Source organism: Mustela putorius, unplaced genomic scaffold, assembly GCF_011764305.1.
Source record: "Mustela putorius furo isolate JIRA1106 unplaced genomic scaffold, ASM1176430v1.1 tig00000151_pilon_pilon_pilon, whole genome shotgun sequence".
NCBI classification, from domain to species: domain Eukaryota; kingdom Metazoa; phylum Chordata; class Mammalia; order Carnivora; family Mustelidae; genus Mustela; species Mustela putorius.
The window spans coordinates 2249508-2264597 of NW_025421296.1; the positions used below are offsets into that span (position 1 = coordinate 2249508).

Consider the following 15090-nt stretch of genomic DNA (forward strand, 5'->3'; position numbering starts at 1 on the left):
GATGATGCTGACTGTTCTTAGTCTTCTCATGAGGAAGAATTCAAGGACATACACAACACAGTAGGTGAGTGACACAGTGGGAAAGTTTATTAAAGCTCAAGTATATTCCCCAGATATTAGAGCAGGCTACCCGAAGAGAGCATTGTGCACCCTGGGGGTTGGGTTTCTATCCTTTATTGACCCTTGCAAACTACAGGGTGGAATATTCCTTACTTGGGGAGGAATTTCTTGGAAGCAGGGTTTTGGCCTTTTCTTCCTTATTTGGTCAGGAGTTTCTTGTCTTGGCACCCACCAACTTGGGCCTGTATGGTTTGATCTGACTTCTTGTGGAGTGCTGCCGGGACAGGGCTCTTACTTTCCTGATAGCTGGCCATGAATTCCTCATTGCTGGGCTCCATGTATTCTGTTAGAATCTAATACCTGCCTACTCTAACATACCCAGATATGGGGTACTCTGGGAATTCCCCCCAAACTCCCAAACCCATCTTTAGAGGTCCCTCATGATAGGGCTCCTTCTCTTCCTCAGTTTCAGCAAATATCTTTCTAAAAGCCCTTCTCACAGTCTAAGCACCCAAGCAACCAAGCAAAAGCCTGGGTGGTCGTTTTTCAGGTGTCTCTCTACCTTTGTTTTTAACCTCCAAGGTCACTGTAGCAAGGAAGTGACCTTTTTAAGAAGAATCTCAGAAGAAGAACCCTCATTCCTTTGAGTCTTACTGAGGACAAAACAATGTCTCAAATTACCTGGTCATGCATTCAAATAATGAATGTGGTCAATATAAATTATTTCTATTTGTTAATATACTCAGAATTGTTTGAACAATGCTTGTTTCCCTCTGGTCTATTAGCATTATGATTGTTTGGCTTGAATTTGGAGCCAGGGGTGTGGGGGGGTGGAGACATTCCTTTATAAGAATATTGTTTGCTCTCTCTCCCTGACCCCTGGTTAGGGGTAAATTTACAATAGTTCAATTTTTGTAAAAGACCAGTAAATATGGAGATGTACTTGATAGTGGCCAGCGGAGAGATTAGGAGACTAAAACGGAGGGGGTAAGTGTCAAACCGAAGAAAGGCAGGAGTGGGAGAAGAGAGAACAGGAAAGGAGATGCAGTACTGAGAAACAGGGAATGGAAGGGACAGAGGAGAAAATGAAGCTGGACTCTCAGGATGAAGGAATGAAAAAAATAAATCTAGAAAAAGGAATGAGGACAATAAAGAAACAAGTGAGAAGCATTGACTCAGTGTTGAACTCATACAATCTGAAGGTCAGAAGTTTGACATGGCTGTTACTGGGCAAAAATCAAGGTGGTAGCAGGGCTGCTTTTTTTTTTTTTTTTTTTTTTTCCGGAGGCTCCAGAGCAGAATCCATTTTTGTTTTTGTTTTTTTTTTTTTAAGATTTTATTTTTTTGACAGAGATCACAAGTAGGCAGAGAGGCAGGCAGAGAAACAGAGGAGGAAGCAGGCTCCCCACTGAGCAGAAAGCCTGATGCAGGGCTCAATCCCAGGATCCTGGGATCATGATCTGAGCTGAAGGCAGAGGCTTTAATCCACTGAGCCACCCACTGAGCCACGCAGGCACCCCCAGAATCCATATCTTTAAGCTGATTTTCCAGCTTTTAGAGGTTGCCGGCTTACCTTGATTTATGGCCCCTTTCCTTCTCTAACTTCAAAGCATAACTCTGATCATTCTTTTTTTTTTTTTAAGGGTTTTATTTATTTATTTGAGATAGAGAATGAGAGTTGGGAGACAGAGGGAGAAGCAGATTCCCCAGTGAGCAAGGAGCCCAGTGCAAGGCTCGATCCTAGGACTCTAAGATCTGAGCTACTCAGGCACCCTTCTAGAGCCCCATCTCTCTCATAGCCAGGAAATATTCTCCATTTTTGAGAGCTATGTGATTAGACTGTGCCTACTTGGACAATTCAGGATAATCTCCCTATCTCAGAATCCTTGACAATGACTTCTTCTGCAAAGTGTCTTTTTCCATAAAAGGTGATATAGTCACTAGTTCTGGGAATTAGGATAAGTACATCTTGGAGGGGGCATCATTGTGCCAGCTACAAAGATTATGTAGCCCTAAGTAGAACCCTCTGTGTAGATAAAACAATCAAGCAGTGCACTACCAGGTGGGTGTATTTCCAGGCTAGGAAACATCAAATGTGATTTAACATTCATACCATTTAAGATGTAGAACTAGAATGTCATTTATTCTCAAAGAATTAAGACATACGTAATTTGGTAAAGAAAAATGCATACTTTTAAAAATTATGTTATGTAAAACAGCAAAAAAATAAATGGAGGAACTTTGAAAACTTACACAAATTTTTTTACCTGATAACCTGAAGCCCAGGACTAGGTGGTAAGCCACTGAAGTGCTTGTTCATAACGAGCATGTTTCTTCTTGGTGCTTCTCTGCTAAGATGCTTATGGATTCAGAATAACCGGTGACTCTGGGCAACAGCTTCTGATGAATCCCACATGATACTAAGTGGCCTCTCCTCAGATGAAGGGTTGATCCTCGTTTCTATGTAGCTAAGGGGCATTCTGTAGATGGGTTTCCTCATTCATACACATTCATGTCCTTAACATTTACCACACATCATTGTAATCAGTAATTAGCCCTTTGTGGGGAACATTAACAAGAACCCCTTTATGAATTTAATTCCACCATCTGACTCTGATTCTGATTCATGCCCTGTTCTCATCTTTCTATGCTTGTACCAGTGCTCTGGACAAGCTGGGAGTAGCAGTAAAAAATTCCATGTAAGAAAAATGATGTCTGGGAGAGAAAAAGGACCTTTGTGATTTACAGGTTGCAATTCAAAAATAGTCCTGACCTTTTTGCTTAAAAAGACTCCAGGAAGGAAATGTAGTGGTTCAAATTACCACAGACAGGGCTATTTATCCCATGTTCCCTTCAAATGGAAAGTAGCACTTGTTTGTTGAATACAGAGTTCCAAGCTCTTGCCGGTCACTGTTAGTACTACGGATCTTCATGAGTTTTTCTGGGTAAGAGTTTATCTGCATAAGAAATCACATTATATTTGTCTGTGTATAAACTTATACAAATTCATGTAAAACCACCTCATATTTGTCGAACACTTGACTTTGTAGAGTTCTTTTACCTCAGACATTTCATCCTGTCTTACAGCAACTTGGAAGGTGGTCAGAGCAAGTAACGGAGTCATAGAGCCATATAATTAGCCATATAATTCTCATCTCACTTGGTCACAGGGCTAGGTAGTGAGAGTTTAGATTAGAACCGGGTTTCCTAACTTTCCAGCCAGGGCTTTTTGTACTTGATTGTCGATTAAAAAACATTCCAGTAACTCAAGAGTTAAAGTACAGTTTTAATGACTTCAGACTTGTCAGAGCTGTAACACCAGTTTTCACTTACAATATTTTAGGCTCAGTTGACTGTAATTTGGTGGTGGTGGTGGGAAAAAGAAACAAAAAAGAAAATGGCATTTCATGCAATATTATATAAAAACATGACAAGATCTTGAAAGCTGCAATATTATATAAAAGACTGAGAAAAAACACTTTCTATACTATTTTAAAACATGGTTTAAGGACATGACTTTGACCACATAATGAATATAAGGATCAAAGAGTAAATGCAGACATGACCTTTGAGCTTCATTGTTCAACATGCACAGAACTGAGCATTTTCTGGTCAATGTAATTATTCTCACCAAAAATGGTATAAATGAAATGCCTTTAAATCTAAAGTTAGGCTGTAGAGTTTAGAATTCTACTTTTTACCCTACATGTTTCTTTTCCTGACTCTGTTTAATCTAGGTCAGTTGTACAGTAATTGTTTTTACTTAAAAATGGTCAACATATTTTGGGCAGCTGTTTTGGGCTCGGTATGGTTTCCTGGGTCATTTATAACATTTGACCAGGTTGAAATTTTGTTTTTGTTTTTTATGCCAGTCTAAAAGTATACAAAAACTGTTTCTTCCTGGTTTTACTCATCAGTTTTCAGTAAATGACAACTTTTAATCTTTCAAAGATATACTTTAAAATTAAGTGATTTGTCTTTTTTACCTAATAATTTCTTCCTGCCTCTTGAAATATTTCTGTAGCCTTATTAGATATCGACAGGGGAAAATCTCCACACACACACAAAATTCCTTTTAAGTTTCCATGTATATTTTGCTGATATTTGTGGCAGATAGGAATATTGCATTCAGTTAAATAGATGAATTGTGGCTTCTGTTTGGAATGCTACTTTAGTCTGTAAGGAATTAGATCTGGGTCACAGAAAGGGCTGGCTCAGATGGCCTGTCCAGTGCCACCATCTTACCTCATGCAAGGAGCATAAAACAATTCTTCAGGCTTTTATTCATCAAAATGGAATGTGTTTCATTAGGAATTCTACTCAAAGAGTGAGACTGCATACTGAGAAAATTATGTAGCAATCATCTTTTCCTAACCTAAAAAATAAAATATGAATGTGGAAAAGTTCACAGCATTTCATGTCCCCTACCCTGCTCCACCCATGACCACCTGGAGACATGGCTGAATCAAGAGGGGATACTTGTGGACCCCCAATGGTCTCAATATTAAGAGTCTGTGCAATAACTTCGAGGTCCTTCTCTGATTAGCTGTGTTTTCTCATTTGCATTTGTAGGCTGGAGAACAACTGGAAAGTCCAAATCTAAAAATAAACAAAGCAAAGCAATAAATACCCTCTGATCATATTACATTTCCCTTAATGGGGCAAGTGGTGGATATTTTTGTTGAAATGATTATTGGCAAACTAATTCATTTCTTAAGATATTGAGGATGCCTGCCTTTTAAAGAGCTTCAAAAGGGAGAAGACACTGTCTTTACTCTTAAGTTCTGTCAGTTATAGAATTATAAAATTAAAGCACTAAACTCTGCTTTCAACTTGAGGCAATTGCTGAACCAGGTGAACTGGAGCTTTAGTTTTCACCATCTTGTGGGGGATAAGGACAGGTCCACCTCATAGGTCATATAGACCCCAGTATATATCTGTATGAAAGATGCCCCCTAAAGTTGTTCAGTGTACAATGACATATGTGGTCCTGTTTGGGACAGAGGTCAAAGCCCAGAGCTTGCTTAGATGACAATCTAATAGGAAGCTCCCCACATAGAGCTGGTATCCAAAATGGCATGCACTATCTAAATCCCCATACCCCTATATCTACAAGGAAATTTGTTAGTCTTGAGCTTTGTTGCTCAAGTGAAAGAGAAAAGAGCTCCCCTACAAATATTTAATGGTAAGACAATGAGCACACATATTGGCAGAACAAATTTAAATATCTATATGTACTAAGAAACCTCAGTTGATAGTTTAATTTAAAATGGTCCAATATAAGATGTAATCCCAAGTACCTACCAGAAAAGAATGGCCCCATCTTCAACCCAGACCTCAGAGAATCACTGAAGTATTGGTAACACACATGAACTCAAGATAAAAATGAATAGAAAGGGGAGATAGAGATAGAAATAATTAGAGAAATAGAAACCCTCAAAAACTAACAAAAAAATTATAAGAAACATGAATTGAGTAAAAAGACAGAAAGATTTAAATATTGAGAAGGAAAGAGTAAAAGATTACACACAAAAACAATGTACACTAAGAGCTAGTAGAAACAATGGAAGGTCAGATGAGACCCAAAAGGACTTCAAATCCTGCACTTGTAAGACACAGAATTTGTTAAAAAAATTAGATGAATTTCAGTGATCAAGTGGATTTTGAAACTAATGCAAAAGAACTTGAGTTCAAAATATCTGAAAATTTTAAACCTGATGAATGGGTTTAACAGCTAAAGAGACAATTAATGAAGGAGAGGACAGATCAGAGATTCATCAGAATGTCACACAGAGAAACATAAAAAAAAAGAGAGAGGTTGACATGAAAAATAGAATGATATAGTCTAACACATCTGATAAAACTTCCATAAAGAAAGTAAAAGAAAAGATTAGAGGCAATATTTAAAGATTCAGTGGCTGAGAATTTTCTAGAAAGGCAACAATCCACAGATTCAAGAATCAGGGTAAATTAAAGAAGAACTCTTATTTATTTATTTATTTATTTATTTTAAAGATTTTACTTTGTGACAGAGATCACAAGTAGACAGAGAGGCAGGCAGAGAGAGGAAGGGAAGCAGGCTCCCTGCTGAGCAGAGAGCCTGATTTGGGGCTCGATCCCAGGACTCTGGGATCATGACCTGAGCCGAAGGCAAAAGCTTTAACCCACTGAGCCACCCAGGTGCCCCAAGAACTCACATTTAAAACATCTTAGTGACTTTGAAAAACACTAAAGACTATTTATTTATTTATTTAGAGAGAGTGAGTGGGGAGGAGCAGAGAGATAGAATCTTAAGCAGGCTCCATGTCCAACACAGAGCCTTATGTGGAGCTCAGTGTGGGGCTCTACAGGGGGCTCTATCTTACAACCTGAGATCATGACCTGAGCCTAAATCCATGAGCCAAAATCAAGAGTTGGGTGCTTAACTGACACCCCTCAAAGACAATGGTTTTAACAGCAATCTTACTTCTCAATAGCAAATATGGAAGGCCAAAAACTATGGAATAATTTTAATATGCTAAAAGAAGATATCAACTTAAATTTGTTTCCAAACTGTCTTACTGTTACTTTTTTAAAAAACATAATATAAAGGCATTTTCAGACAATACATATGGAAATTGTGTTACCAACAGATTCAATTTAAAAGATGTAATTCAGGCACAAAGAAAGTGTTAGTAGATGGAAAATTTGTGTTGTAAAAGGAATGATTAGTAAAGAAATGTTGGATCTATGAATAAAAATAAGTGACTGTTGACTATGTACAGTAATAATAATTAAAATTAAGATAAAACTAGAAGAAAAGAATAGTATATAACTCAAAAAGGAAGTGATCAGAGTTAAATTGTTACAAATTTCTTGTATTGTTCAGGAGGGGGTGAAGATAAGAATTAATTTTGAACTTTGATAACAAGTATGCTTAATGAATGTTTAGGGTAACCCTAAAAGAACAGGGCAGAGAAAATAATTTCCAAACTAGAGGAGGGAAAGAAATGAAATATGAATTGTTATAAAAGAAAAAAGGAAAAAAAGTCAATTTAAAGTGATAATTAAATAATAAAGTAATAACTAATATAACTAATTATAAGTATCTAGACCTAGTTACTCAGGTAGTCAGTAATAGAGCTGGTATTCAAACCTAAACAGTATTTCTTAGAGTCTGTTCTCTTAAAAACCGTGCTATACTAGCTCTCATAAAAGAGTAAGTTAGCAGGAAAAAAAGTATCATTAATTATAATAAATACAAATGGACGTAATACCTTATTTAAAAGAAAAATGTTCTCAAACTGAAATCCCACCCCCACCATATGTTGTTTATAAAATACACAACAAAAAACAGGGCAAAAAAATAAAGTTGAAAGTAAAAAGATGTAAACATCTTTATCATACAAACACTACTAAAAAGAAAGCTAATCGAACTATATTTTAACAGACAAAAGACAAAACATTGATAGAGCTAAAGAGTAATTCACCAAATAGCTATTAAAGTTCTAGGCTTATATACACTAATATAGCCTCAAAACACATGAACCCAAATTGACAGAACCTTATAGAAAAATTGAGAATTCATCATCACAGTGGAAGATTTGAACACTTCTTTCAGTAACTGATGAAACAAACAAATACTTAAGAATATAAAACATTTGAAAAGGATAATGTTGTGAACTAAATTGTGTTAAACACTCTGCCTCCCCACTCTAGTTCATATGTTGAAGTTCTAACCCCCAGTACCTCTAATGTGAATCATATTTGGAGAGATGGTCTTTAAAGAGGTAATTAAGTTAAAAAGAGGTTCAGGGTAGGCATTCATTCAATATAACTGATGTCATTATAAGATGAGGATATTAAGACACAGATACATGGAGGGAAGACTATGTGAAGACATGAGGAGAAAATGGCCATCTAATGCCAAGAAGAGTGGCCTCAGAGGGAGTCAACCCTGTTGACACCTTACTTTTTTTTTTTTAAAAGATTTTATTTATTTATTTGACAGAGATCACAAGTAGGCAGAGAGGCAGGCAGAGAGAGAGAGTGGGGGAAAAGGCTCCTCACCAAGCATAGAGCCCAATGTGGGGCTCAATCCCAGGACCCTGGGATCATTACCGGAGCAACCCGAGCCAAAGGCAGAGGCTTAACTGACTGAGCCACCCAGGCACCCTGCCCCCGTGACACCTTAAAGTTTGACTTCTAACCTTGAGAATTATGAGAAAATAAATTTCTGTTGTTCAAGGCACCCTCTCTGTGGTACTTTGTAAACAGCAGCCCTAGTGAATTAGTACATATAAAAATTGGGTTTATTTAATAGTTATAAATGGAACAGTGAACCTTAAAAAATACAGAATGTATTATTTTGGAGCCATGTGGAACATTTATAAAAATTAAGTTCTAAGATGTAAAGCAAGCCTCAAGATATTTTCAAATATTGCATCATGTTTCCCATAATTTCTGATCACAGTGCAGTTAAATTAGATACAAACAACAATAAAGAACCTGAAAAATCCCCATATGTTTACAAATTAAGACACATATAGGCCTAGGGGCACATGGGTGGCTCCGGGATTTAAAGCCTCTGCCTTCAGCTAGGGTCCTGGGATTGAGCCCTGCATTGGGCTCTCTGCTTAGCAGGGAGACTGCTTTCTCTCCTCTCTCTCTGCCTGCCTCTCTGTTTACTTGTGATCTCTGTCAAATAAATAAATAAAATATTTAAAAAAAAGACACATATAGGCCCAATGTATATATCAAGGAAAAAATTATAATGGAAATTAGAAAATATTTAGAACTCATATTTTAAGAACAATATAAAAACACATGGGACACTAAAATGGTACTTATAGGAAAAATTACAACTGTAAATGCTTACTATCCTAAAAGGAGGTTTGGAAATTAAGTAGTATAAAAATTAACAAGTTAGAAAACTAACAATAAATTAAGAGAAATAATAAAGAATAAAAATTTAAATATATATACCTAAGAACCAAACCCAAAAGTTATTTGGGAAAACCAGTTACATTTTCAAAAATCTGATAGAAAGGCTAAAAATCAAAAAGCAGAAATAAGCAATATAAGGGATGAAAAATGGGATAGTAATACAGATCCTATAGACGCATGAAAGGTTATAAGAAATTTTGAAGAACGAATTTTTAAGTAAAGATAGCAAATCTAAATGGCCTATAAACATTAAATACATTGAATCAGTAATCTAAAATTTGTACAACTGCACATTAGCCCAAAAAGTCCTATAAAATCCTGTAGAAAGAAAGAAATCCAGTAATATACAAACTCTTTAAGAAAAGTTTAAAAAGAAGGAATAGGTTGTAATTTATTTCATGAGGCATAATCTTGGTATAGAACTCTATAAAGAAAGTTCAAGAAAGGAAAATTGTAGAGCAATCTCAATCATTAACATAGATACAAACATCTAAAACAAGACATCAGCAAACCCATTTCATTAAAAAATAAAATAGTTGAAAAATTATGACTGCATTGGGTACTCAAGACTATAAGACTTAACATTGGAAAAATAATTTATATAATTCTTCACGTTAATAGATTAAGGGAGAAAAATCATGATCGTCTTAATTGATGAAGAAAAAATGTCTAAAAATATGAAGTGCTCAACTTATGTTTGCTGTGGAAAAGCTAGGTGGATAAGCCTGTCTAGTAAATTTGCTCACTGAACCTTGGTAGCCAAAAATTGAAGAAACCCCTCCACTTTGAGCCACTTTGGGGGTCACATTCTGAGCAGACTCACTCGTCTTGATCCCCTGGCCCAGAGCCTTGATGATGCTTACTGGTTGGTAAACAAAAGGAAGGTGAATTTAATCTCTTTCTTGTGCCCTTTTCCTGGACAGCAATATGTGATGGATGCTGAAGAGGAAATATAATAAATGTCTCAATATCTTGGCTGAAAGCAAGAGTCTAATTACAAGCCATATGGCCTTTTCAACTCAGTGGCTGTGAATTTATTTGGGTTTTATCCAGGTGAGTATCAAGAACAGTTAAGTAATCAATAGATTTTTTTTCTATCACTGTATTTCATATTTTTAGATCCAAGGTCAACACTATAAATTATTCTCTTTACGTATCTTATTCCCTCTCCTTCAAAAAAAAAAAAATGGAGAAATCATGATTGCCCCAAAGCTTTAGGATTTAAATGGAAGTTTTCAGTCCATTGCCTTCAGTTTGGGGGGAAAAACAAACCAACCAACACCTGAATTTAGCTATTGTATTCTTGGTTTGTTTTCACCAGGGTGTTTAGAAATAACTGGTTCTCATTTATGCTCTTGCTACTGTATCTTGTTACACTATCTGTCTGTCTGTCTCTCTCACATACACAGACACAGAGTCCCAGGAAACAGGATACCTCAAGATGGCTTACAAAGTTCTCTTGGCTAGGGAAATCAGCTGGTGTCCATAACCTTTAGCTTTCAAGTTTCAAATTTTCCAAGATAAAAAAAAGAGGGTGATGATCTCCCCCTAGACACTTTTTTCTATTTAATCCTTATTGATTCAGAAGAATAATAGCATTTCCTGGTGTTCCTAGGATCCCACTGGGGGTATATCTTTATTTTGAGAAAGAGAAGGATAGCCAGTTACAAGTCCCATAGTTTCCAGTGAACATTGAAGATGCCACTGAACTTCCCCCCTTTATTTCCTAAGGGTAGAAGCTGGATTATACCCTTTCACATAGTTGAAAGAGAAACCATAATTAAAGTCGACCTTTCCTTTCTACTACCAAATCCTATAACACTGTTCTCAAACAGAAACTGGTACTATTTTATAGCATCAAAAGGTATCTTGGACTTTAACCAGTGTTGAGGAGTAGGCATATTTGAAATATGCACTTAATTAAAAAAACCTAAGAAAAATTATAGACTTTAGATATAAAACTAGAATTATTAAATATCTCAAGGTAGGTGAAAAATATTTCTAATGTTTTTTTAATAAGTCAGTTGGTTAAAAAGTTTGATATTTTAAATTTGGATTTTCATAAATTTAGAGGCATGTACAGTGTTCTATAATGTGTCCTTAAAAGTGAGGTTTGAGCAAATCAGAAATACTTTCCTCTAGTTAGCTCCTGTTCCTTCTTCTTCTTTGTTAGTATAGTTAGACATAAGGAGGCCATAAGGACAAAGCAGCTCTAACTTTTATTCTGGAGAGAGGATAATCTCATATTAGTTTTATTATACTTTTTATCTTGGCACTTCTGGAAATTAAATTCAGAATAATGTAAGAAATGTTAACCATACTTTTTCAAAAATTAATACTCACATATGAAAAATAAATTTTCAGTCATAATCTTAATACACAGGCCAAATCTCTAAGCACAGTATAATCTGTAGCATAGCATTTAGACTGATAATATAAAACCCACGCTCCACCTACTTCTCCACACCCCACCTTATCATCTCAGTTAGCTTCAGTCTTCCCTATAAACAGGGTATTATGCTGTGGAGGCATTTTATTCTATTCCTTACCAGTGAGTATCAAGCTTGAAATAAGTATCTGTAGTCCATACAGGGAAATTATTTCAGCAGTACTGGCTATATAACTACAAAACCCAATCCAAAATGAAAATGTGGCCTACCCAATTCAAAAGCTAAGAATTTCAAAATGGTGACAGCAGAACAATAAACCAAAATGTTGGAAATCCTAGTCAGTGCAATAAAGCAAGAAAAAGAAATAAAAGGCATGCAGACTAGAATGGAAGAAATAAGACCATTCCTTTTTGCAGATGACATAATTTTCATCATAGATAACCCCAAAGAATTCACACACAAAAATACAAATTAGTAAGTGAACTTAGCAAGAACACAAGATACAAAGTCAATACATGAAAATGATTGTAAATATTTGTGATGAACAATTGGAAACCCAAATTAAAACTAATGCCATTTCTAATAGTCCTCCCCAAAATGAAATACTTAGGTACCCACTTAACAAAACATATACCATCTCTGTATGCTGAAAACTATACTACACTCATAAAAGAAATCAAATGAGACCTATAAGTATAGACACATATTGTGTTGGGATTGGAAGATTCAACATAGTAATAAAGATTTCAATTTTTTCCAAATTAATACACAAATTTAATGCAATTCTAATTTTAAAAATTGGTATTTTTCTGTGGATTTAGACAAACTCATACCAAAACATATATGGAAAGACAAACTAGAATTGCCAAAACAGTTTTGAAAAAGAATGAGGCTGGAGGAATCACATTAGCTGATTTTAAGACTTACTTTAAAGTTTCAGAAAGCAAGATGGTGTGTTATTGGTGAAGGGATAGACACAAAGCTCAATGGAACAGAAGAGAGTCCACAAATAAGCCATAGAAATATGGCCAATTGATTTTTGACAGGGGCAAAACAATTCAATGGAGAAAGGATAATCTTTTCAACAAATGGTGTTAGAACAATTACGCTCCATGTGCAAGAATAAAAAGCTGACCAAAGTCTCACACCATAAACAAAAATGAACTCAAAATAGGTCATAGATCAAAATATTAGACATGAAACTGTAACACTTTTAGAAAACATTGGAGAAAAATCTTCATGACTTAGGGTTAGGCTAAAAGTTCTTAGACATGACATTAAAAGCATAATCCACTTAAAAATTTGACAGCTTGTTCATCAGAATTTTTGCTCTGCAAAGAAGCAGAAAATATGTGTCGACATGGTAACAGTTTTGTAAAACAAAACCCCATATATATTTACATAAAAATTTTTTTAAAGTGTTGTTATCCTTGGGGAGCTGGTACCAGGATGTTGGTGTAAATTTGCTTTTGACTCTGTATTCTTCTGAAGTTATTGAATTTTTATGAATATCTTACTTTTATACAAGGTCCCAAACCTCCCCACCATTGGCAACTTTCAAATGAGGCTAGGCAACAGTCTGCTAGAAAAGTTTTGGGGAGGTGAGGGTTGACTATTTGGATTTCTTCCAACTCGAAATTCCTAAGATTTTATGTTTAGATTCAATGTAAGATAATTAAGAATTCCCTAAGTGAGAAAATGTTTGCCATATTTTTTTAAATTTCAGAATCATTGGAAAAAAAGTCTTAAAGCCCCAGGGCTCACCAATGTCTTCTAATGGACTCAAATCTTTTATTTATTTATTTTTAATTTTTTATTTCTTTTCAGTATAACAGTATTCATTGTTTTTGCACCATATCCAGGGCTCCATGCAATCCATGCCCTCTCTAATACTCACCACCTGGATGTGTGCTGCTTATCATTTGTGTTGAGTAGATTGATATCTGAATGACTAGTAACTGCTTTCAAGTATATTTTCTGTTTTCTTAAAATTCATTTTAGAGAGAGAGCATGCACAAGCAGGGTGGAGCAGAGGGAGGGAATCTTAAGCACACTCACCACTGAGCCGACTTGGGGCTCAGTCTCAGGACCCTGAGATCATGACCTGGGCTGGAACCAAGAGCTGGGCGCTCAAGTGACTGAACTACCCAGACATGCCACCTCAAGTGTATTTTCTTAAACAACTCTAAGTGGGTCCCCTTCTTTTGTAGAACAGAAGAGCCCACATTCTATTTATTGGATCACAGTCCAGAAATCTTCACATGGAATCTGCTTTTTCATCTTTCTAAGACCTAACTTACACTAATTCTATCTGTAAACTACATTAAGTCTCTGAATTCATGGAGTAAAAATCTGAAGCTAGTATACCTAGCTGCAAATAAGGCATAAATTTTCATAATGAAATGTTAGACTGAAGAGCGGTAGTGAATTTACAATAAGGTCAATGAAATTGAACCTCCAGGGATCTCTATTTGTGCAGAGCTCTCTGAGGGTCCTTGGGGTCCTCAGAAATATAAGCAAATATAAGCAAAGTACTTATATTTGTGTAGATTTGCAAAAGTAAGGTGTTTTAACCATAATCAGCCAAAACAGGGTCTTTTTCCACTTTGATTTTCCCTCCATCATACATTTCTTTTTGATGAGGGGCAACAGAGGGGGGATATTTGGGGGATGAGTTGAGAGTTGAGAGATAAGCTTCATTTGAGTTTAGTGGCATATGTTTTTGTGGTTTGCAGCAAATCTGTATATAGTTAGTTTTTGCTAGCCATACTGGCATAGGAATGGCTTGAGAAATACTCCTATAGCTCCCTATGCCAGTTCACTTGCTGGGGAGACATGAAAATCCGTGGCAGAGGGGATGTCACCCTGTATGATTGTGCCCGGGGGCTCTGGTATTGAAGGGGTGATGGAGGGGAAACAAAGTTGGAAATGTGCAGACTGAAAAAGTGGCCTGCGAAAAATTCTTCCCAATCTTATGCCTTATAGATGAAATAGACTAGTCTTCCCAAATTTAATAGCTCTCCCTAAGAATTTAGACATTATTACTAATGAGTTATAAAACCATGAGAGAAAACAAATTTTGATCAAACATGCTAGAGGAAGAACAGAATTTTCTATTCTTCCTATAGAAAATGATATTCCAAAATTATTGTTAAATGAAGAGGCAGTCAAAGAATAGTGCATCCAGAAAACATAGGGGGACAGTATTACAGAGGTGTGCCTGGCAGCTAACTATTGTTATTTTTCTAGACGTTGTGATATTTACGGTATCTTCAGTTTTTAAGCTTTGCAATTTGTTGTGATTTCCTTTTCTCATTACAAATATTTGCTTTCAGACCTAATTTTGTATTTGTAACTTTGTGCTTTTTCTTTTTCTTAAGGAGCACTGCCCAAGATGTGTTAAGTGTCTGGCCCTCTAAAGCTTGGATCAACTCTGCATAGAGCTTTTAAATGTTTGGGCATGGAATAAAGCTTTTCCTTTTGCTTAAGGATTCTTAGTAACACAGTCAAGTGAAATCATGCTTTGCTTAGTCTAGAATATGACCTCTGCAATGGAATTGGTTAACTCTGGGGTGTCAGAACTGAGAACAGTGAGAGGCACACAGATTTATCACCAGTCATCCTGTAGGAAGGAAACCTGGGTGGAATTTGGCACCAACTATAAATTTCTGTTCCAGAAAAGAAAACTGCAAAGGAGGTCTGCTGAAATGGCCTG

At 36.0% G+C, this 15090-nt stretch overlaps 1 protein-coding gene across 5 annotated transcripts in view; it reads right to left on the bottom strand.

Moving 5' to 3' along the window:
- Window positions 1-2153: 2153 nt before the first annotated feature.
- Window positions 2154-15090, bottom strand: part of DNAJC5B (DnaJ heat shock protein family (Hsp40) member C5 beta) — a 113179-nt gene continuing 100242 nt past the window's right edge. For 4 of the 5 annotated variants that reach the window (XM_045075729.1, XM_004772959.3, XM_045075730.1 and 1 more), the window contains one exon: window positions 2154-4659. In XM_045075729.1, coding sequence (XP_044931664.1) covers window positions 4565-4659 — 95 coding nt within the window. In that variant the 3' untranslated portion in view covers window positions 2154-4564. Of the gene's footprint in view, window positions 4660-9377; window positions 11210-15090 lie in introns of those variants that run through there. The other variant, XM_045075731.1, reaches the window with a different exon arrangement.